This window comes from Denticeps clupeoides, chromosome 3 (assembly GCF_900700375.1).
Source record: "Denticeps clupeoides chromosome 3, fDenClu1.1, whole genome shotgun sequence".
In the NCBI taxonomy this organism is placed as follows: Eukaryota; Metazoa; Chordata; class Actinopteri; order Clupeiformes; family Denticipitidae; genus Denticeps; species Denticeps clupeoides.
Window position 1 is genome coordinate 33,355,215 of NC_041709.1, and position 22,151 is coordinate 33,377,365.

Sequence of the window (22,151 nt, forward strand, 5' to 3'; positions counted from 1 at the left end):
CCCATTGATCGAAGGGGGCGTGGCGGATCATAAATAACTAAAAGTTCACTCAGGTACTGAGGGGTAAAACCGTTTAGGGCTTTAAAGGTCAAAAGTAGGATTGTTTAGTCAATCCTAAATTTGATGGGTATCCAGTGCAAAGATTGTAAGACTGGGGTGATGTGCCCAAATTTCCTAGTTCTATTTAAAACTCTGGCTGCAGCATTCTGTACTTGATTGAGTTTACTCATGCACCTACTAGAACATCCAGACATTAATGCACTGCAGTAATCGAACCTTGATGTAATAAATGCATGGACCAACTTTTCTGAATCGTGCATTGAAATTATATTTCTTATTTTTGCAATATTTCCAAGGTGTAAGAATGCTATCCTAGTGATATTATCTGCATGCAAATTGAATGAGAGACCTGCATCCATGAGGACACCTGAGATAGAAAGTCTATTCAGAGTTATGATGTAGTCAGTCAGATTATGTCTTCTCAGGGAAAGTAGTAACTTCTCAGGGAAAGGACCTAGGACAGAACCTTGTGGAACACCAAACTCTACTTTACTATGTGAAGTCGAGTCCCCACAGACCTCTCGACGATCACGACCGCCCACCAACTTGCGTTATCATTACTCTCGTCATCATCCGTGTCATCCCAGTCCACGGGAAGGTTTGCCAGCAGAGACAGGCTGAATTCTTCTGCATGGTTCTCCTCTGCCATTTACCTCTGCGTTTTTTTTGGAGACTACAACATTCTGCCACGTCCGCGAGCTGTAGGGGGAATGAAGCGCAGCCATGCCCCATAATAATATTATTAAACAGAAACCAAATCAGGCTCAAAAGCCAAAAACAGGGGAAACAAAAGGGGGAGAACTTAAACAAACCTGCAGGCGTGTGGCGGTTGCCGGAACTGAAAACCACACTACACATACGTTACCCGGTCCACATAAAAATGACGCAGGCCCAAATGGCTGATCAGACGCGCCTTATAACCGCCCGGCTGTCATGCACATGGGTGAGTCTCCAGCTGCACCTAATTGTGACAATAACACAACAAACTGTGGATGAAGTGATGCACTGTGAATACTTTCTGGATTCACTGTGGGTACGTATATATTACATGCATGTACATTTAGTTCACTAAATAGCAAAAATAATGGCTGCAAGTCATTACCGAATGAATCAGAGTGTCAGAGACCTGAGTCATTTTAGTGATTCAAAGAGAATTAACCAAATCACCGAAGGATTTGTTTTTCACATGGGCTCTGCAGGAATAAAGAAATAGCGGCCATGTAATATAAGTGAGTGAATATAAATTCTGGATTTTAAAGTACAGAGCAAGGTGGGGTTTGTTGGCACAGATCCAATCCATTCTAATCAATAAATCTGCAATAATCAAGGAGAGATTTAAACAGAACAGAAACTATCGCTCAAACAAAAGATCACAAAGCATCTGGAGGGTTCTGCAAAACAGGACTTCTCAGTTAAATGGATTAATTTAAGCTTGATTAAAGTCCTGATTAACCAGGACTTTAATCCTAAATTCTTATTGGACAGTCAGGATTCTGTCACTAAATGTTTTATGGAACACAATAGAAAGTACAATGCAAAACAACATGAAATATATAAAATATGTTTTTAAACATCCAGTCTATGAAAAGCCTAAGAAAAATATGCTGTCGCTGTTGAAACTGATTCATCGTCTTTTGTTGGATATCTAACGTGCAAATTAAAAAGTCATTTTCTTGACTTGTGCTCTCAGTTTGTGTTTGTGCTGTCCACTGACCTTTGACCTTTAATATTTGTTTTGTTCGGTGTTTAGTTAAGACCTTCAGGAATATCCGTCTTTCCCGGCAGTCAGAGGGAGTAGGTTCGGACTTCTCCACGTCCGAGCAGCATTTGCGGGAATTTCCGAGAGCAGCCCCCCGTTACGGGAAGAGCAGGAGGAGAAGAGTGAGGAGGACGGCCAGGATGTTCTGGACCTGGGTGGCCGCGGTGGCTCTCTGTCTCCCACCGCTGTCAGGGTGTGACCCCCTGTGAGTATTAATGCTAATGACGAGTGAGCAGCAGCGGTGTGAGGCGCTAAGTCGGGTCATGCCACCCGAGCTGTTCCCTTCCAGCTACGTCATGTCGGCGCCAAACCTCTTGAGAGTGGGCACCCCGGAGCGGGTGTTTGTGGAGGCCCAAGATTACGAAGGGGCCAACATCGATGTCAGGATCACGGTGAAAAGCTTCCCCAGCAAGAAGCTGGAACTGGTCAGCAGAACTGTCACCCTGAACGCCACCAACGGCTACCAGTATCTGGCGGACATGACGGTTAGCCTGCGTCCATGTCATCTCAATGCTGGGGTTGTATTCTTTCCTTTCCTTGGTTGTCACATATGACGTGATTTTGCTTTCAGATCCCTGAGGGAAGAGAGTTCTTTGACGAAGATTCGTCCGAGAACCAGTATGTTTACCTGCAAGCTCAGTTCCCCAGCGGCGTGCTGGAGAAAATCACCCTGGTCTCTTTTCAGTCGGGATACGTGTTTGTTCAGACGGACAAGACGGTGTACACTCCCGGATCAACTGGTGAGCTGGACTCGCTCTGCTTAAAAGAAATGGCTGACCATGATTAAAAAAACGAATATAGACAAGACTAGATTTCGGACAAACGTAGTGAAAATGGGTTTAAAGATGAATAAAAAATAAGCCTAATCAAAGAGCGCTGGAGCGGACGCTCCTGCAGGGACGCTTCAAGAGGACAGAAAGAGAAAGGGACACAATATAAAGGAGGAAGACAGACATGCACAGGGAGAAAGAAAGAAAGAAAGATCTACTGCAGGCTGGTCCCGGAACTCCGTGTGACCACAGGAAAGAAAGTAGGGGGGTCAATGCCATCTCCTTCCTAGGGGGTTTCTGTCAGTTGCGCCTCTTCTTCATTTAATCTCTTCTGTAATGCCATGGGGAAGCGTACAACGTAGTGAAAATGGGTTTAACAATAAAACTAAAACAACACAAGGGCCCAAACCTATAGAAGTCCTGCACATATATAGAAGAGAGGGTGGGAGCTCTCTAATTACACACCATAAGATGGCAGGGTGGTAGTAGCCTAGTGGGTACACTTGCCTACCCAGGTGTAAATCAAATCCCACTTACAACCATTGTGTCCCTGAGCAAGATACTTAACCCTGACTGTCTCCAGGGGGGGACTGTCCCTGACACTACTGATTGTAAGTCGCTCTGTATAAGGGCGTCTGATAAATGCCGTAAATGTGAATGGGGGGGTGGCGTTTTTTCCAGTTATTGAAATATGTGGGTCTGTCCAATTTAAAGTGCACAGTAGGCTTATCTGTCCTTTCATCCTGCTATCAAAAAAATGAAATTTTCTTCGGTTTTAACACAATTTGTTATTCAGTGAAGTACAGGATCTTGTCTATGAGTCCTGGTCTGCTACCTGTTGAGACGGGGATCTCAGTAGAGGTTCTGGTGAGTGATGTGACACTGGTGTGACAACCACAGCCTCTGCAAAAGCCTTATTTGTGCCATTTGCATTCGACAGGACGAGCCAATGTGTGTTTTTGTTTATTTATTCATGTTTTTTTTTATTAGAGTCCAGACGGAATCTTCATCTCCAGGAAAGTCATCTATCCGAACAAAGGGATGAAATCTGAAGAGCTCAAAATTCCTGATGTAGTGAGGTGTGTTTAAGAAAGGGTGTGCTGTAATGTTGGTTTGTTCCTTATGATGTTTGTTCCTTATGATGAAGAAAACCAAATGTCATTTAGTCAGCAACTGAGCAGTGATGATGATGAAGATGATGATGATGATGATGATGATGTTTTCTGCAAATTAAGTTTATTGCTTTTTTGTGTCATGGTATCTTGAGTCTTGGTATCTGGAAGGTGGTGACGAGGTTCCAAAGCACCCCGCAACGGAACTTCACTGTCGAATTTGAGATCAAAGAATATGGTGAGGTTGTTTTCTCTCTTTTAAAATCCACTTGAAAGGCTCTCTATAAAATCTACTTACTGTATATTTAGTTAAAATGGTAATACTGTAAATAAATCTAATAGTAAAATGACCAGATATTAGCATTTCAGTATCGATGCTTTGCTCTGAAGAAACTAATAATACAATTTTATAAAATAATAAAATGGCGCACAGATTAAGGCATTGGTTGTTGGCTACAGAGCAGATGGCGGAAAGCCCTGCACACAGAGTGCTGCGTTCCAGCTCCATGGCCGAGGTCCTGACCCCAGAGACTGTTACATAACCTGGCATCTTGCTGTGTTTTTCTCAGTGTTGCCCAGCTTTGAGGTCACGCTGACGTGCAAAAAGCCCTTCTTTCATGTTGATGATGAACAACTGAGCATTGACATTGAGGCCCGGTAAGAATGGAATATAATAAGAATTATCCATTTTCTTTTTTCTTAAAATGATCATGGTCTAGAATGTATAGAATAAATACCATTATGATGTTGACAACTTACAGTTTTTATAGAAAATATGATTAGTTTTTGTAATAAACAACATAAATTTTTATGACATTGTACAAAACACATCCTATAATTTATTGTTCATGTTGAAAATTTATATTTAGTAATAAACTTGAAAACAGCGGTTTCCCATCAACTTTAAATAAATGCATTTCTTACTTTTGTCATAAATTGTTTTCCAAAAAAACCCATAAAGTGTGACCGTTGATAAGTAATCATTTCACAGTTTTTGGGCAACACATTTTCGTAACAGTACTCAAAAAAGGTTAATATGTAAAATCAGCATCAAGCCATGGTCTACTGTATGAGAACATGATCTATGTTCTCATGTTCTCAAAAAATTAGACTTGATCAATAATAGGACAACGACCAGTGATGTCCACTGCTGAATGTTTCTGTGCTGAAGGTATCTGTATGGGAAGGAGGTGTCTGGAACTGCATTCGTGGTGTTTGGCGTCATGAGGAACAGCGTGAAGAGGAGTTTACCCGGCTCGTTAAGGAGAGTCGAGGTAAATGAACAGCCTCAAGTTTTTGCCCTATTTTCCTCTGCGTATTTGACGCGGAGGCGCGTGTCTTCCTGCAGATCAGAGGCGGTAGAGGCGAGGCTGTGCTGAAGAGAGAGCAGATCCTGCAGACCTTCCCAGATGTGAACCAGCTGGTCCACTCCTCCATATACATATCCGTTAGCGTTCAAACAGACACAGGTAACTGGAATGTGGGTTTTTCAACGGGTCTGCTCCTCCTGGGCATAATATCAGACCTGAGACCAGAACTTTTTTTTATATTTTATTTATGGTGACTGTAGACATTGCCTTAGGGGGGAAATTCAATAACAGTTCTCCACTCTGCATACTCAACATGTAAGTTTAGGTTTATAAAGTTTTCTTCTGTGGAGCTACATCAATATCAACAGTAGATGGTGCCAAATCATGAATACACATGTAAGAACTGGCATGAAAAAACAGACATGTGCAAAAACAGACACTTATAAAAGAAAAAAAAATTGCAGACTCATGTAAAAGCATCACAGATGCAAAAACAGACATTATAGGCACATGTAAAAAAAATTACAAATACAGACACATGTAAAAAAAAAAAAAAAAAAGCTTGACAGATGCAAAAACAGACACATGTAAAACCTTTGTGCAAAAGCCAACACTGGCAAAAACAGACACACATGAAAAATCAGCACGACCAAACCCCAATCCATGCAAAAATTTTGAAAAAAAACGCAAAGCTTCACAGATGCAAAAACAGATACATGTACAAAAAAATGACACATGCAAAAAAATTAACTTTCAAAAGTAGTCACACATTTGAAAAAAAAGACAATTGATCATAGAAAGGAGAATTTTGTTCAATTTGTATCCCCTGTTTGTTTGACTTTTTCGATATAAGTCTTTATAAGGCAACCTAGGCTTTTCCCCTTGTGTAAGACAGAACATGCAGGTGAGATATATAAATGTAAAAAAAAACAAGCATCTTGTGTTTTAGAGCTTTCTAGTTTTGACCTGAGTGTAGCTACCATATATCCAATATGATTTAGTTTCTCAGCTATTTCTCTTTTCCATATTAAAAAAAAGCTGAATTATGATGCTGGTGTGTGTTATCAGTCATATATCATCATTGTGAGCTGATTTCTTCAACTTTGCTTCTTTTCAGGCGAGATGGTGGAGGCCCAGAAACAAGGCATTCAGATTGTCACATCACCGTACACCATTCATTTAAAAAAGACCCCCAAGTACTTCAAGCCTGGGATGTTTTTCGACGTTTCGGTGATCTTACATATTAAACTTTGACTGCATAAAAGCCTTGGCCAAATGAACGTACTGCACCTTGATGAACTTCATCTCTGCTCTCACTGCAGGTCTACGTGACCAATCCTGACCGTTCCCCGGCGGGTGGCGTCCCTATAGAAGTGACCAGTGGGGAATCTGCTCTCTACGGTGTGACTAAAGCAAATGGCTTGGCAAGAGTTTCAATCAACACACTGCAAACAGCATCTGTCCTTCCCATCACTGTAAGCGTTCAATGCAAACTGTAAATCAATCAAATATTCATATTGTCATCATGAGCAATTCGTATATATATTGCTTTGTATGTGGCTCTTTTGCTTTGCCTGCAACAATGCACTAGTTTCACGATAAGCCAAATCAAACGATCCTCATCATGCTGTCACAGGATCAATTTTTCAGCTCGGCATTTACCTGACTTTTCACCTACTGGTGACAGCCTCAAACTAGTTCTCAAATTTTTAGGGATAAAATTATAAAATAAATAAAAAAAAACTCCACCGCTGCCACTAGGAAGTATGCTTGTTCTAGCACTGGGCCGTGGCAGGAAACATGCAAACATATTTTGTGAAGAAGGGTTGCACGCAGCACTGTGAAAAGCCACCACATCTACATTTACAGCATTTACCAGACACCCTTATTCAGAGTGACTTACAGTCAGTAGTTACACTCAGGGTTAAGTGTCTTGCTCAGGGACACGATGGTAGTAAGTGGGATTTGAACCTGGGTCTTCTGATTCATAGGCGAGTGTGTTACCCGCTAGGTGACTGCCACCCTATCATCTACCCCACCATGTACAATGTGTTTGAGGTGAGTGAAGCCGGACTGGCCCCATATTCAGTGTTTTACCCGGACGGAAAACTAAGACACACGGGCAGTCCCAATGTCATGCATGTGCTGGTCGTGTCAAGTGAGTGGGGGAATCCTTTCACAGAAGGCTTGCATTTTATCTCAGGTGAAGACCAAGGCCCCTGACCTCGCAGAGGGCAGACAAGCTGAGAAACAGATGACAGCCCAGGCCTATAAAACACCTAAAAACTCCAAAAACTACCTACATATTGGAGTAGATGCAGCAGAACTCGCCATCGGGCAGCAGGTTAAGATCAGTCTGAATCTTCTTGGCAACAGTCCTGGGGTCCAGAACCAAGATTTGACCTACCTGGTGTGTTTTTAGATCATCTCCGCCTTGCTCTTATCCATCTTCTGAAACAAGTCCCACCACAGGATGGATGTTTTTATTTCACCAGATCGTGAACAAAGGCCAGATCGTTCGCGGCGAGAGGTTCAAGAGGCAGGGCCAGTCTCTGGTGATAGTGTCGTTACCCGTGACTGAAGACATGGTCCCCTCCTTCCGCATTGTAGCCTATTACCACGTGGGTTCTTCTGAGGTGGTGTCCGACTCGGCCTGGGTCGATGTGAAGGACACCTGTATGGGAACGGTAGGTTAATGGTTCCTCTAAGATGATTTGTTGTCTAGTCTGTGCAGATTTTTTACTCTGTTTCTCCACGTAGCTGAAGGTGGAGCTGGTTAACCCCCAGGTGGCCTACTGGCCCAATAAACCCTTTAGTTTATCAATCACTGGAGATCCTGGGGCGAAGGTGGGCCTGGTGGCCGTGGATAAAGCCGTTTACGTCCTCAACAACCAGCACAGACTCACTCAGACCAAGGTACTGTTTTCACCAGTGATGTTTCACATCTGCCACATTCGTTTCAGTAAAAACTCACCTCCGTCCAGATCTGGGACACGATTGAAAGCCAGGACCCTGGCTGCTCTCCTGGCAGTGGGAAGGACAGTATGGGAGTTTTCTACGATGCTGGACTGGTGTTCGTGTCCAGCAGTGCAGGAGGCACCAAAACCAGGACAAGTACGACACGATCAATCAAACTTGTGCTCGTCCTACAGGATTTGTCACCCACCAGTGACTTCATGTGTGGCGTTTTTCAGGTGCCGCCTGTCCTGCCATCGCTAGACGAAATCGACGCTCAGCTCCGCTAGCTGATGTGCAGTCCACTCTAGGCAAGTGCTGTTTCTCCAACAATGTTCTAAAGTATGACTGGATAGATTGACTGATGTATTTAGATCATGTGATGGGTATGATGACAACAGATTTATATCTTGATGCATTTGTGCATTGTAAATGATTAAAATTCAATCAAGTAACCAGACTGTATAAAACTCAAAATATGTGTTCTATTGTTTATATACCAAATGGTTATTTCTGCTGTTGTAGAAATTATGTGTAGTGTTATACCATAGTTTCTGAAGGCATCATACTCTAGTATTACATACTCCTGGGCCTTTCAGATGCCTCCAAAGTGTCCAATCTCTCCGTTTCTCAGCAAGTCAGTATTCAGGAGGCCAGAGGTGGTGCTGTATGGATGGGATGAAGGAGTCTCTGATGGGCTACAACTGCGAACGGCGCGCTGAGTACGTTAACGGAGACGCAGAGTGTGTCCGCACCTTCCTGAGCTGCTGCAAGGAGGCGGTTGTCCAGAGAGAAGAAAGCAAGACGCAGCAGCTCCATCTCGCCCGAAGTAAATCCTCCTTCTTACCTCCATCATCTGAAATGCAGAAACTGCCTGAAACTATCAAGTGTGCGACTGTTTCATGTGTGTGTGTGTGTGTGTGTGTCTTTGAGCAGGTGAGGATGAAGATGATCTTTACCTGAGTTCAGAGGACGTGGTGTCCCGATCCCAGTTCCCAGAGAGCTGGTTGTGGGAGGATGTGGTTCTTCCACAGTGTCCAGTGGCCAAAATGCAGTGGTGAGCTGAGGATGCAGTTTTACTTTCTGGAACCTCTGTGCTGCAGGACGTATGGGAACGGGATCAAATAATGGGAACAGTTTACCTCTAGGGTGGTAGTAACCTAGTGGGTAACACACTCGCCTATGAACCAGAAGACCCAGGTTCAAATCCCACTTACTACCATTGTGTCCCTGAGCAAGACACTTAACCCTGAGTGTCTCCAGGGGGGGACTGTCCCTGTAACTACTGATTGTAAGTCGCTCTGGATAAGGGTGTCTGATAAATGCTGTAAATGTAGTACTGTCACGGCTGGGCCCTGGTGGCGCACTAGCAGAAATTGTGAGGGAGCATGAAGAAGCCACAGGAGAACTGGACACTGTAGGTTGAGGCTGTTTGGGTTTCATCTGGGAGACCACGGAAGACCTGGGAGTGAGGACAAGAGAGGGCTGACTCCGCAGCGGGATACGTGTCACACAGGTTAAGAGAGGAGACTGGGGTTACCATGACATAGGCGCAAGGAAAGGTGGCAGGCTGTAGATGAGTCCGCCGGCGTGGGTCATTGCAGGCAGGATCATATCATTAGAGAGCGAGATGAAAGAGTAGTCTGGAGCGAATCGGTTGGTCGGCAAGATCCGGTCCAGAAGGGGCAACTCAGGATCCGGGGTCCGGACCGAATTTTCATGTTGGTCCAGTGTTATTTTGGTTCCTGGTTGTTTTCACCTTTGTCTGACTGTATAAAGCTGCCCAGTTCGTTTCTGTTGGCAGTTATGTCGTTGTTTGCGGATGTTTCCCCTGTTCTTCCCTCCATTTAATAAACCCCCTGCCTTGTGACGTTGTGCGTATGCCATGTCCAGCCACCGAGACAGAACGACCCAACCAGGTCCTGACAATGGGTTTTCAGTGTGGTCAAGGTTGCCTGCCCCATGGTCACATGTCTGGTGGGATTCAAGGCAAGGTGAAGCAGCTTCACACCAGGGGGAGAGTACTGTCAGGAAGGGCATACTTTGGATATGGGGTTCGGGCGAGAGTTTTGTGTTTGTCTTGTATAAAGCAGGCCTCTTTGTGGCTTTACAATGTTGTTCCAGTGCTGTTGTTTGGTGATTCTCCATGTTGTGTGAACCCGTCTCGTGATGTTGTGCGTATGCGTCCTTCTTCCTCACCATGTCCAGCCATCATGACAGAGATAAATCTACAATGAGCATGCGTTGTCCACAATGACCACCTGATATTCATGTACGATGCCGACCATGGCCTCGAATACCTCCGGGGGGCTGTCCTCTTAGGCTTCTACGTACCTGCTGTGGGCCCAGTGGTTGAACTGCGGCCGCAAAAGCTAGCTAGATCAGGTGGAACTATTTGCTTTTTCCCTACTAACCCAACAAATTGAAGATGAACCTTAAATACATGTCCAATAGGGATATAATGATACACTCAATACGATTCATCAATTTGGCATTTAAGCATCCCCATAATCAAATCCCGATCTGCCAAGGTGCCACTGGAGAGGTGCCACTGAGTAAAGCACCGTCCCCACACACTGCTCCCCGGCCGCCTGTCATGGCTGCCCACTGCTCACCAAGGGTGATGGGTTAAATACAGAGGACACATTTCGTTGTGTCACCGTGTGCTGTGCTGCAGTGTTTCACAATGACAATTTCACAATCACTTCACTTTCACTTCAAAAGACAGTACTGTGATGCCCTTTGTTCAGTTGTGTTTGTAGTCGACTGACTGACATTTGCTTGCCTCAGTTCCACGACCTCCATCATGAAGGGGAGCTTCCTGAAAGATTCCATCACCAGCTGGCAAATTGTAGCCATTAGCGTCTCCAAAACTCACGGTAAGGTCCCCTTTATCCAGTCTCAGCCCTTTATCGACAAACTACAAGGTTTAATGAAAAATACAAAGGTCTTTGTATTCAGGTATATGTGTGGCCAAACCTTTGGAAATGACCGTCGTAAAGAGTTTCTTCATTGACCTGCTGATGCCGTTCTCATCGAAACGCGGCGAGCAGCTGGAAATCAGAGCCGTTCTCAACAACAACGACGAAGACCAGATCAAAGTAGGGGTGTCTTCAGCAGCACAACGAACAGACAGATATTTATTAAATTTGATCTTCCCTCCAACGCCCCTGGCTAGTTTCTTTAATGTAGCTTTAATGATCAATTAGCAAAATCACTATATTTTTTCATTTGAACATTACAAAAATTCACTCTGGCTTTCAAACTGGCGCACAAATAATTTTGAATCCATAATCTTCTTGAAACACGTATGATACTTTAACACAATCATCTTATTTTTTTATTATTAGCGTTTGAATTAATATTTTTATTTGAATTGGCCTGCCTGCAAAATGAACATTATGAAGTTTTGAATTGAGAATAGACGGTTCGAGTTCTTCATGTACAGTACAGGTCAAAAGTTTGGACACACCTTCTCATTCAATGTGTTTTCTTTATTTTCATGACGATTTACGTTGGTAGATTCTCACTGAAGGCATCAAAACTATGAATGAACATGTGTGGAGTTCTGTACTTAACAAAAATATGTGAAATAACTGAAAAATGTTTTATATTCTAGTTTCTTTGCTCTGATTACTGCTTTGCACACTCTTGCCATTCTCTCGATGAGCTTCAAGAGGTCATCACCTGCAATGGTTTTCCAACAGTCTTGAAGGAGTTCCCAGAGGTGTTTAGCACTTGTTGGTCCAGCTCACCCCAAACCATCTCGATTGGGTTCAGGTCCGGTGACTGTGGAGGCCAGGTCTCCACTTTTTGTTAAGTACATAACTCCACATGTGTTCATTCATAGTTTTGATGCCTTCAGTGAGAATCTACCAACGTAAATGGTCATGAAAATAAAGAAAACACATTGAATGAGAAGGTGTGTCCAAACGTTTAGCCTGTACTGTACATTAATATCCACACCGTTTATCTTGCTGTAGCCTTTTGAGATACATGGTGTCACATCTCTGCCACTAGGTGCGGGTGGAGCTGATGGAGACTGAACACGTGTGCAGCGTTGCCAGTAAAAGGGGCAGCTACCAGACCACCGTGGAGCTGGACGCCATGTCTTCCCGTGTTGTACCGTTTGTCATCGTCCCCATGGCTCTGGGCCTGCACACCATTGAGGTCAAAGCCATTGTGTTCGCTTCTTACCTGAACGACGGCATTAAGAAGGATCTCCACGTTGTGGTGAGTCCAGCTGTGAACCTCATGTAGCGGACTTCACTGGTCACGTAGTTTGCATTACGTTTAAAGACAAAAGTATAGAGTTTGACCCTCCCTGTAAATCATTTTTGTTCTGGATGGGTAAATTTCTTGTTTCAAATAATAACAGCATTCAAATCCAATTTGTGGAATTGTGTCTTTCAGCCAGAGGGGGTGCTGACGAGGATTGAGGTGATGAACCTGCACCTGAATCCATCTCAACACAGTACGTAAAAAAAAAAAAAAATTAGTAATACAACAAAGGTTGCACCATGTATATGGCTACATGGTACAACTATTACATTGTAAAAATGTTAGCTATCGACTAGTACAGTCATTCTATATTATGATGCTGCCAGGATCGTCGGAACAGCGGGAAGGAAGCAGGAAGGAAGAACTCAATTGCATGACTTACACAAGATAGGGGTTTTACTTTTTACAAAAAACAGGACCAGGGAAAGAAAGACATACATAGTCAACGACCCGACGTGGACTGGACACGATAAGGCAGTATTTATACACAGAACATCAGGTGCAGACATTCAGGGACAACAACATTAACACCATGAAGTTCAAGTTTATGGTCAGAACCGTGACAGATGATGATGATTATTATTATTTTCAGTTGGGAGAAGAAGAAATTCAGCCATCTGCCACCTACCTCTGTTGGTCAATCACACTTCTCATCATGATAACATGAAGTTAGTTCTCTATTTTACTCCTGTCACTGCCCTGCCACTCTCACCATCTTCTCATCTTGTAGATGGTGTCCAGCACCAAGAGGTCAGAAGTGGCTCTCTGAGAAGACGAGTGCCAAACACACCTGCCAGCACACACCTAAGAGTGAGAGGTAAAACCACACTATCCCAGTTCAAATAAACCATGTGATGGTTGTGATGTGTGAAATGAACCCTGCCCTGTGTTTTAGGGCCAGAGACAAAAAACATAGTGGAGGACGTCATTCATGGAGGGTCCATGGGTTCGTTTCTTATACAGCCTCATGGAAATGGGGAGACCAATCTGGTCACCATGACACAGCCCCTTATTGCCACATTCTACCTGGACCAAACCAACCAGTGGGATAAAGTGGGGGTGGACCTGCGAGAAAAGGCCCTCAGGTTAATCAAAGCAGGTTAGTTCCTGGTGAGAAGGCCCACCTCTTTTTTCCATCTGTCCTCGTATTTGTATTATTGACTGAACCTCCTGTCCTCAGGTTACCAGGAGCAGCTTGCTTACCGCAAGGCGGACGGCTCATATGGTGCGTTTCTAGAATATCCCAGCAGCACTTGGTGAGTACAGCTGGTCTTGCTGAGGACATTCAATAGGCCCACTAATATCAAATAAAATTCCTTTTAGTTGTACACATGGTTTTTGTACCCCCCTTCCAGGCTGACTGCATTCGTGGTCAGAGTTTTCTCCATGGCCAGTGACATCATCAGCATAAACGACAATGTGCTCTGTAATGCCCTCAAGTGGTTGATCTTAAAGGCACAGCTGCCGGATGGATCCTTCGCAGAAATGGCTCCGGTGGTGTATGTTCAGGACAGCACGGTATGAAGGACACCTTTATCTCGTACTGCGTTCTCTGTCTTGTTCCTGCATGAACAGCAATAAGTCACAAATTAATCAGCGGTTTTCACATACAGTCATGGAAATAACTATTTGCTTTTGCTGATTTTGCAAGTTTAAACACTAACAAAGAAATTATCAGTTTTAAATTTCAATGAGATGATATTTTGTTAGAAACAGGAGGAAAAAAATGTAAATAATACCTCTCAAAAAGTTATAAATTAAATTGCCTTTTAATTAATGAACTAGTATTCAATCATTTAAGTTAACTAGATTTCTGGCTCCCGGTTGTGTTTTATACAAGTAAGGAGCTGACATTGGGAGCTTCTCAACTCGTTACCTGCATAAAAGACACTTGGACTCTCACTGTCCACAAGACTTAAGATGTCCTACAGAAAAAATTGTAATATGGGAACCACATGGTAATGCAGCATGTCTATGGAGGCACCATCCCAGACTGTTCCCTTCAGAAAGGTTGTTTTAAAATGTGCACGTTTGGTGGCCCAAAGTTAAGTATAATTAAGTATAGCTGCATTTTGTCCAAAGAAAGAGAGACGTCCTTTCTCAATTCATACACACAAATAATTAAAAAAAAAAACACAAGGACATCAGCACCCACCATCCTTTAAATATCATCATTTTGTTGTAGACAAAATGCCTTTCAAGGACAAAATGTCTTTCTGTCCTTGACCAGATGTATTCTTTCAATGGAATGACTTTGTGTTATGGACAAAAATTCTGTGGACAAAAATTACTTTCTGTTGTAAACAAAATGCATTCTGTGGGCAAAAAGAGACTTTCTTTTGTGGACAGAAATAAGTCCACAAAATTAAAAGCACTTGACCTCTGGATTCAGGTCCAAAGACGATGAGACAAATTAGCAGTTAACTGCATGGACAAGCATTTTATTGGTGTAGATTGGATGTACCGTTTACTTCTGTAAGGTGTATGTCCTGTGTATTCATTTGTGACATAGGGCAAGATATACGGGAAAGACGGCGACGCCTCTTTAACAGCTTTTGTGCTCATTTCCATGCAAGAGGGTCAAAGGATCTGTGATGACCACGTTAGTGTGAGTAATGAATTCATTCATAAGCTTCCTGACATTTGCTGCAGCCACGCTGGCAAAAAAAAAGAAAATCCCCTTTGCCAAACAGCAGAATACATGGGTGTGGTTTTTTCCCTTCTCAGAGACTGTTGGAAAGCATGGGAAAAGCTACACGTTACCTGAATCTAAGGATCCAGACCCTGAAGAGTCCTTATGCGGTGGCCATGGCCTCATACGCCTTGGCCAGCACTGAGAAGCTGCCTAAGGACATCCTTTTACAGTTCAGTTTAAATGGTCAGAGACCTCACCACTCCTTTCTCCTTTGGTGTTGTTTTCTGCCGCCCAAAGTGGATCTAGTCCAAAATCCTGCTTCCGTTCCTCAGATGGCACAGCGTGGCCAGTGCCCGGGAGTCACGTCTTCTCCCTGGAAGCCACCGCTTATGCACTTTTAGCCCTTCTCAGGATGAAGGAGTTTGAGAAGACTGGAGCCATTGTGCGTTGGCTGAATAAACAGAAGCAATTTGTTGGTGGAGGATACGGGTCAACTCAGGTAAAAAACCTCAGCAGAATGTCCATTTTTCTATTCTGAACAATCTTCCTAGGATGTCTTAATGTATCAGCTGAACATAGTTGTTTCTGTCCTAATTTTATTTATTTTTATTTTTTTTTCACATCCCATACTTTGACAATCGTTCGAATTTTATCATTTATCACTTATCCTGGTAACAAACATATGTAGATATACATAAATAGCACAGTTTTAAAGTGATGTACATTCAAGATAAAAATACAATAAATAAAATCCATAAATATTAAAAACAAAACTAATATCCAGACTCAAAAAGCCTGAGTGAAACGATACGTTTTGTCAGACGTTTTTTGAACATTGTCGGACAGAGAGAGTTTAATGTCCAGTGGTAAAGATAGCTGCAGTGGTTTACAACTAATAGGTGTCCAATGGCTCGAGCCAGAGGGCACACTCGCACATATCAGCGGAACGGGGGAAGAGGGCGAAGCGGGACTGGAGAACGAGGGACGGCTGGAGGACGGTCAAGGGGATCGCAATAAGCTGGCTATGTGTTTCAGGGAAAATCCAGTAGTCGGGGGCACGTTAGGCGGGGATTCTCAAGAGACAGCTAGCACAATGGGCAGGTGGCATCCAAGGTTTTATACGGGACTTCCGGGTGGCCGTGCTCCCCCTGCAGTCCTGTTGGTGGGAGTTAGAAAAGAGCAAATGTGACACAAAATGATTGTGCATCACCATGTTTCATATGCAACATATTATAATTTTTTGGTTGTGTGTGTGTGTGTGTGTGTGTGTGTGTGTGTGTGTGATGCATGACCAGTCCACCTTCATGGTGTACCAAGCAGTGGCTGAATACAAAAGGCAGATCAGGAAGTTGAGCGACATCAACCTGGAGGTGAACATTGATGTGTCGGGACGAAGCAAAGCCGTGACGTGGACCTTCAATCGGGGCAACGCGTTCATCAGCCGCTCGGACAAGGTCCCTCCTACCACCACGTCCAGGCGTCTCCTCAAACTGCCAGTTCCAAGTTAACGTTGTGACTTGGTTTTCTTGCAGCTCAGTCTGAACCAGAATCTAACAGTCACAGCCAAGGGAAACAGCCAAGGAACGTTTTCCGTGAGTATTCGGTTGCTGCATGAGTTGCTCACCTGAGGTCGAGTACGGCAGTCACAACAATGATTCCTCCGACCGCCTACAGGTGATGACTCTGTACTACGCCCTGCCCTCTGAGAAGGAGGAGGCATGTGGGAATTTCACACTTAATCTGACACTGGACAAGCAGCCAAAAGGTAAGACTTACTAATAGGCTGGGGTTCAAATTTGCAATTAAACCATGGCATTAATTTTTCTTTCATGTCATTTTTTTCATGGCAAATTTTCTTTTCATGCCATTTCCTTTCTTTCCAAAATCCTTGAGCTGTGTGTCTACAATCAGCTATCATTTCATTTGGCACAGAACAACCTCCTGGATCCTAACTTGTCTGGCTTCAGAACTGATCTTTCTACTGAGATGGCCCTTCTGGCTGTTCCTGAGAAGCTACATGCGGCCAGATTGGCAAAACTGTCATTGGTTCTTATTCTCCTCGACCTCCCTGCAGCTTTTGACACAGTTAACCACAAAACTCTCTTGTCTATCCTGAAGAGGCTTGGAATTCAGGGCTCAGCATGACAGTGGTTTGCTTCCTACCTTGATGAGCGATCTTACAAAGTGACTTGGAAAGGATCCACCTCTGCCTCACATAGACTCTCCACTGGTGTCCCTCAAGGCTCAGTACTTGGTCCTCTCCTTTTCTCAAGATCACTTGGTGAGGTCATTTCCTCACATGGATTATCTTACCACTGCTATGCCAACACACAACTCATCTTCTCCTTTCCTCCCTCTGATCTACGTGCTGCTTCGAAAACCTCTGCATGTCTAACCGACATCTCGTCTTGGATGGCAGCCCATCACCTCAAACTCAATCCCACCAAAACTGAACTAATATTCATTCCAGCAGATTCTTCACCACATCAAGATCTTGCTATTTACATAGACAACTCACAGCTCTCGCCTTCAACAACAGCCCGCAACCTTTGAGTAACAACAGACATCCAACTCTCCTTCTCAACTCACATCAGCAACCTTTCCCGCTCATGTAGATTCCTTCTCTACAATATCAGACAAATCTGTCCTTATCTGTCAACACAGGTCACCCAGATACTGGTCCAGTCCTTAGTAATCTCACGACTGGACTACTGCAACTCCCTTCTAGCTGGTCTACCATCCGATCTCTACAACTCATACAAAATGCAGCAGCACGACTGATCTTCAACCTTCCCAAATTCTCCCACACCACCCCACTGTTACGTTCCCTCCATGAACTTCCCCTTGAGGTCAGAACAGCTCAGTCACTGAGCCCCTTCACACGGCAGCTCAAGACCTTCCTCTTTAGAGAATATTTAGATGAACTTGAAACCTTCTTATTGTCTGTCTTATGTATAGAAACTACAACAGAGTGAATTAAAAAGGTTGTATTCATAGTTGAGGGTCCTAATGAACCGGAATTGATCATTTCATCGATGGTAACTTGAAGGCACGTTGTAAGTCGCTCTGGATAAGGCTGTCTGCCAAATGCCTTAAATGTAAATGTTAATTTCTACAGATACCAGTTCATTTTATTCATCCATCTTTTGTGCTCATGACTATTGTTCATTTTTGTTTGTTACAGTATCGTACAGGGGAGCCAACGCAACATTTTTATTGTCCATCGATATCCTGTAAGCATGATCTATAGTCTTATTTTCTGTCAGCAGTTCTGAAACTTTTCCCCACATGTCAGGAAGAAATTTTTTTACATGCGTCCCATGCACGTTCAATTGGGTGATGTCATGCGTCACAGAACTGAATTATGGGTCAGTCACTTTGTAGCAGGAAGTTTATTAAGTGTTACCTTGCAAGTGCCAGCCCTTCAAATCCGCTTCCTTTCATAACCTCTGGCCAATGACTCACTTTTATTCTAATGACCTAGCACTACGTCAGCCAATCAGTCAAAGGTTACCACTCCTGCACATCCTGCTCGACAGACACGCCCGCCGTCGAGCATTATTTCCACATGACTTTTGCACCCCACTGCTTTGAGAAAAACCCTACTTTTAAATATGAAATCCTGAACTCATGTTCTCCCCCCAGGTACCTTTCTGACATCAGGGATGCAGGTTTTACTATTCTTACCATCGGTCAGTTGACTGGACACATTGTGGACACAAACGACCTGAAAACAGTAAGAGACGTTGGACAAACACAACTGGACGCAGCTGGCCATAGCACCTATATTTTGCACTCATTTTCTCCTGTTTTTACGCTCTAGTTGTCCACTGGCAGGGAGAGGAACATTGAGGCATTCGAGATGGATAAGCATTTATCGGAGAAAGGGTCCCTCGTCATCTACTTAAGTAAGGTCAGGAATCACCACCCAATAAAATCATTTGTTAAACTGGGCAAGACGGCACCGTACACACGACACATGCAGATATGCGAATTCAAAACCTGCATGAAAGCGCTGAAAACTGGTGAAAACGGGTTCGAGCTGCCTGTGGTCTTGTTGCTCTGATATCCACCAGGTTTCTCACAGAAGACCAGACAGGGTTGCCTTCCGAGTCCATAAGATGTTGGACGTTGGGGCTCTACAGCCTGCTGCGGTTGCTGTGTACGAGTACAGTCACATGGGTACAGTCACTGTTTTATCAAAACATTGAATAAGGAAATAATTGAATTATTAAAATGTCACTTACATTATGTTTCTGAGAATATCATGCTTCAAGAAACCTTCTGTCCAGAATAATCTACATCATTAAGGTCATTAACTTCGTTCCATCTGCTGTTCTCTGCTTCAGAGAGCCGCTGTGTGAAGTTCTATCACCCTGAAAAGACGGGCGGAGCCTTACACAGGATCTGCCACAAGGACGTCTGCCAGTGTGCTGAAGGTACCGGTGACGTCACAGCGTACGCGGCATGTAGAAAGCGTGCCTTCATCTTGCCGGTGATGTTTTCCCAGAGAGCTGCAGCTTCCAGAGGAAAGAGAAGGTCGACCCCCAGGAGCGATCATTTACGGCATGCGAACCTGGCATGGATTATGGTACGGATTCATGTTATTCATATTAAAACAGGAGTGATGATGAGGATGATGATTACAACACTTTACTGTTTTCCAGTTTACAAAGTTACTGTGGAGAGAAAAAATCTAACAGCGCAAACCGACTCCTACCACATGAAGGTGAACGAGGTGATTAAAGAAGGTAGGCTGAGGATCGCTTCAGATGTTTTCAGATGTTTCCGTTCCTTGGTAGAAGCTCGATCACGTTCCAATTCATTTTTCATGTGGAATTTGTATCATATCCATTTGATTTGAATTGTTTTTTTTTTTTATTTTAGCTGGATTAAATTTACATTTTTGAATTGATGTGGTGTCATTCCACGTAGGATTTTTATTTTTCCACTTGCAATATTTTAATGGTCCAAGGTGTATGTTAAACCATCATTTTGATGGAACGTTGATGGTCCCAAAGTGTGTATCATTTGGGCAAATGCACAGTGAGGAGAAGGGGGTGGTGCTTCAGGACCCGCTGAATCAGAAACCGTGTTGCCTCTGGGATCGGGGATGGAGTAGAGCTAAAGGGAATCATGGGTAGTAGTCAAGCAATGAAGGTTCCAGGCAGAGGGGTCGAACACAAGCAAGCAGTCAGGGACGCGCCTGTAGTATAGAGTGGGAATTCACGCTATCAACGAGTGAGGACCTTGCATTCTTTTTGATGGCCCCCCTGGATGGAGACATTTTCCCACAGGAAAGGATCATTTTCACATCGTTTTATAAAATGAACGACTGATCGTTCTTAGCGATTCTCTTCTTCCAGGTACCGACTCCGTAGCAGTGAACGCAGCTCGCTGGTTCATTTCACATCCTTCATGCAGAAGTGGCCTGGGTCTGACCAACGGCCACTCCTACCTGATAATCGGCCATGCTAAAGACGTTATAAGGACGGATGGGAGGTGAGATTATGGTTGCGACTGAGCCTCTGAATCGGCATGGTCCTTTTTCATCCTCATTAACAAGTTATTTGATTATCCTCCCCGCAGCTTCCAGTACTTGCTGGGTGAACGCACCTGGGTTGAATACTGGCCAACTGAAGAGGAGAGTAAAACCCGGGAGTTCAGAAGAAGATCCACAAGCATTGAGCAGTTTATGCAAGACCTTTTAGAATATGGCTGCATAAATTAATGAAACATTGCTTTATTGATGTCAGAAAATAATAATCCGTTAATTGATCCATTTAAATTGATTAGTTGGTTTTCTCTTCATTGTTGCATATTTTAACCTGTTTTCATTGCGGGCTAAATGAGTTACGAATTAGTCAGTTTCACGAGCCTGTCATTTATAATAGATTCAATTCGATTAAACTTTATTGTCATTGTGCAGACTACGGTGTAAAAAGCCAATAAAACGCGGTTTTCAAATATAGATTTGTTTTAAGTGAGCTATAAATATGTATCTTATATTATGTAACTCGTAATGTCTTCCTTCCTCAAAAAATTAAAAGGACAATTGCTTTCAAATGTCCATATGAGTTAGGGAACCCTGTCACATAATCATGTCATATGAGTGAGGTAACCCTGTCACATAATCATGTCACTTTTCAGAAGCCTGGTGGCATCAATGTTGCCGGTATCTGTGTCGATTACGTACAGACGACAAAACATCACAAGCCAGCAGAAGGGCAGTAAATTGATTAAAGTAAAGTGACAGCACAGCACACGGTGACACAACTAAATGTGTCCTCTGCATTTAACCTATCACCCTTGGTGAGCAGTGGGCAGCCATGACAGGCACCCGGGGAGCAGTGTGTTGGGACGGAACCTCGTTCAAGGGGACCTCAGTGGCACCTAGGCTGTTCAGGACTTGAACCACCAACCTTTACGAGTCCACCTCTTTACCTCTTTATCTCTGATTTCTTACTTTTTTTTGTTTCAGATCATTAAAAAATAATAGTAAATATTACTCAAAGTCGACACAAGTAACACCAAATATGTTTTTAAGTGAAGCATTTTAATGTTAAAGGATAAAAAAAAAAATTATGGCCCCCCACGTTTGAACATAACCGTGCTTTATCAGACCTAAGTTCAATATCTGCAGCCGCACCCAGTCCTGCCGCACCTGTTCTCCTGACAAAGTGGTGTGGACAAAAGGTTCCTCAAGAGCTGGACAGCATGCCGCGGTCCATTTACATTACATTTACAGCATTTATCAGACGCCCTTATCCAGAGCGACTTACAATCAGAAGTTACAGGGACAGTCTCCCTGGAGCAATTTAGGGTTAAGTGTCTTGCTCAGGGACACAATGGTAGTGAGTGGGATTCGAACCCGGGTCTTCTGGTTCATAGGCGAGTGAGTTACCCACTAGGCTACTACCACCCTCCAAAGAAATTAAGGAGCAAATAGAAAAAAAAGTAATTGAGATCTATCTACATTTTTGTTATTAAGCCATTTCTAAAAACAGAACTTCAGGCCTCGCTTGCATCAGTGTTCATGGCTCCAGAATAAGAAAGAGACTGGACCAAAATGCCGAGCGAATAACAGATCCACCAGTGTCCACGTCTGTCACGTCGGCGAGCTGACGATGTAAGTAATACCGGAGACGGAACATTCGATAAACAAGGATTTATTAACAGACACAAATAAACACGACGCGATGGCTGAAAACAGGGGGAATAACGGGGAGGATGAAAACCAGGCGTGTGGCAATTGCCAGAGCTCAGAAC

The 22,151-nt window shown here is 43.6% G+C and overlaps 1 protein-coding gene across 1 annotated transcript; it reads left to right on the top strand.

Annotated features, from left to right (window-relative positions):
- The first annotated feature begins 2,082 nt into the window (after positions 1 to 2,082).
- Positions 2,083 to 20,756, top strand: LOC114785455 (complement C3-like). The gene is made up of 40 exons (XM_028971733.1): positions 2,083 to 2,304; positions 2,391 to 2,559; positions 3,386 to 3,456; positions 3,580 to 3,668; positions 3,857 to 3,939; positions 4,271 to 4,358; positions 4,873 to 4,975; positions 5,050 to 5,185; positions 6,129 to 6,241; positions 6,334 to 6,486; positions 7,215 to 7,421; positions 7,507 to 7,698; positions 7,772 to 7,927; positions 7,996 to 8,125; positions 8,206 to 8,277; positions 8,601 to 8,795; positions 8,903 to 9,023; positions 10,757 to 10,845; positions 10,928 to 11,067; positions 11,987 to 12,199; positions 12,380 to 12,440; positions 12,978 to 13,064; positions 13,143 to 13,346; positions 13,428 to 13,503; positions 13,603 to 13,765; positions 14,760 to 14,855; positions 14,975 to 15,111; positions 15,180 to 15,381; positions 16,178 to 16,336; positions 16,415 to 16,474; positions 16,557 to 16,647; positions 18,067 to 18,115; positions 18,528 to 18,618; positions 18,706 to 18,795; positions 18,959 to 19,064; positions 19,232 to 19,321; positions 19,393 to 19,473; positions 19,550 to 19,633; positions 20,249 to 20,384; positions 20,472 to 20,756. The coding sequence occupies exons 1-40, from the start codon at positions 2,083 to 2,085 to the stop codon at positions 20,611 to 20,613; spliced, it is 4,947 nt and encodes a 1,648-aa protein (XP_028827566.1). The 3' UTR covers positions 20,614 to 20,756.
- The last annotated feature ends 1,395 nt before the right edge of the window (positions 20,757 to 22,151 follow it).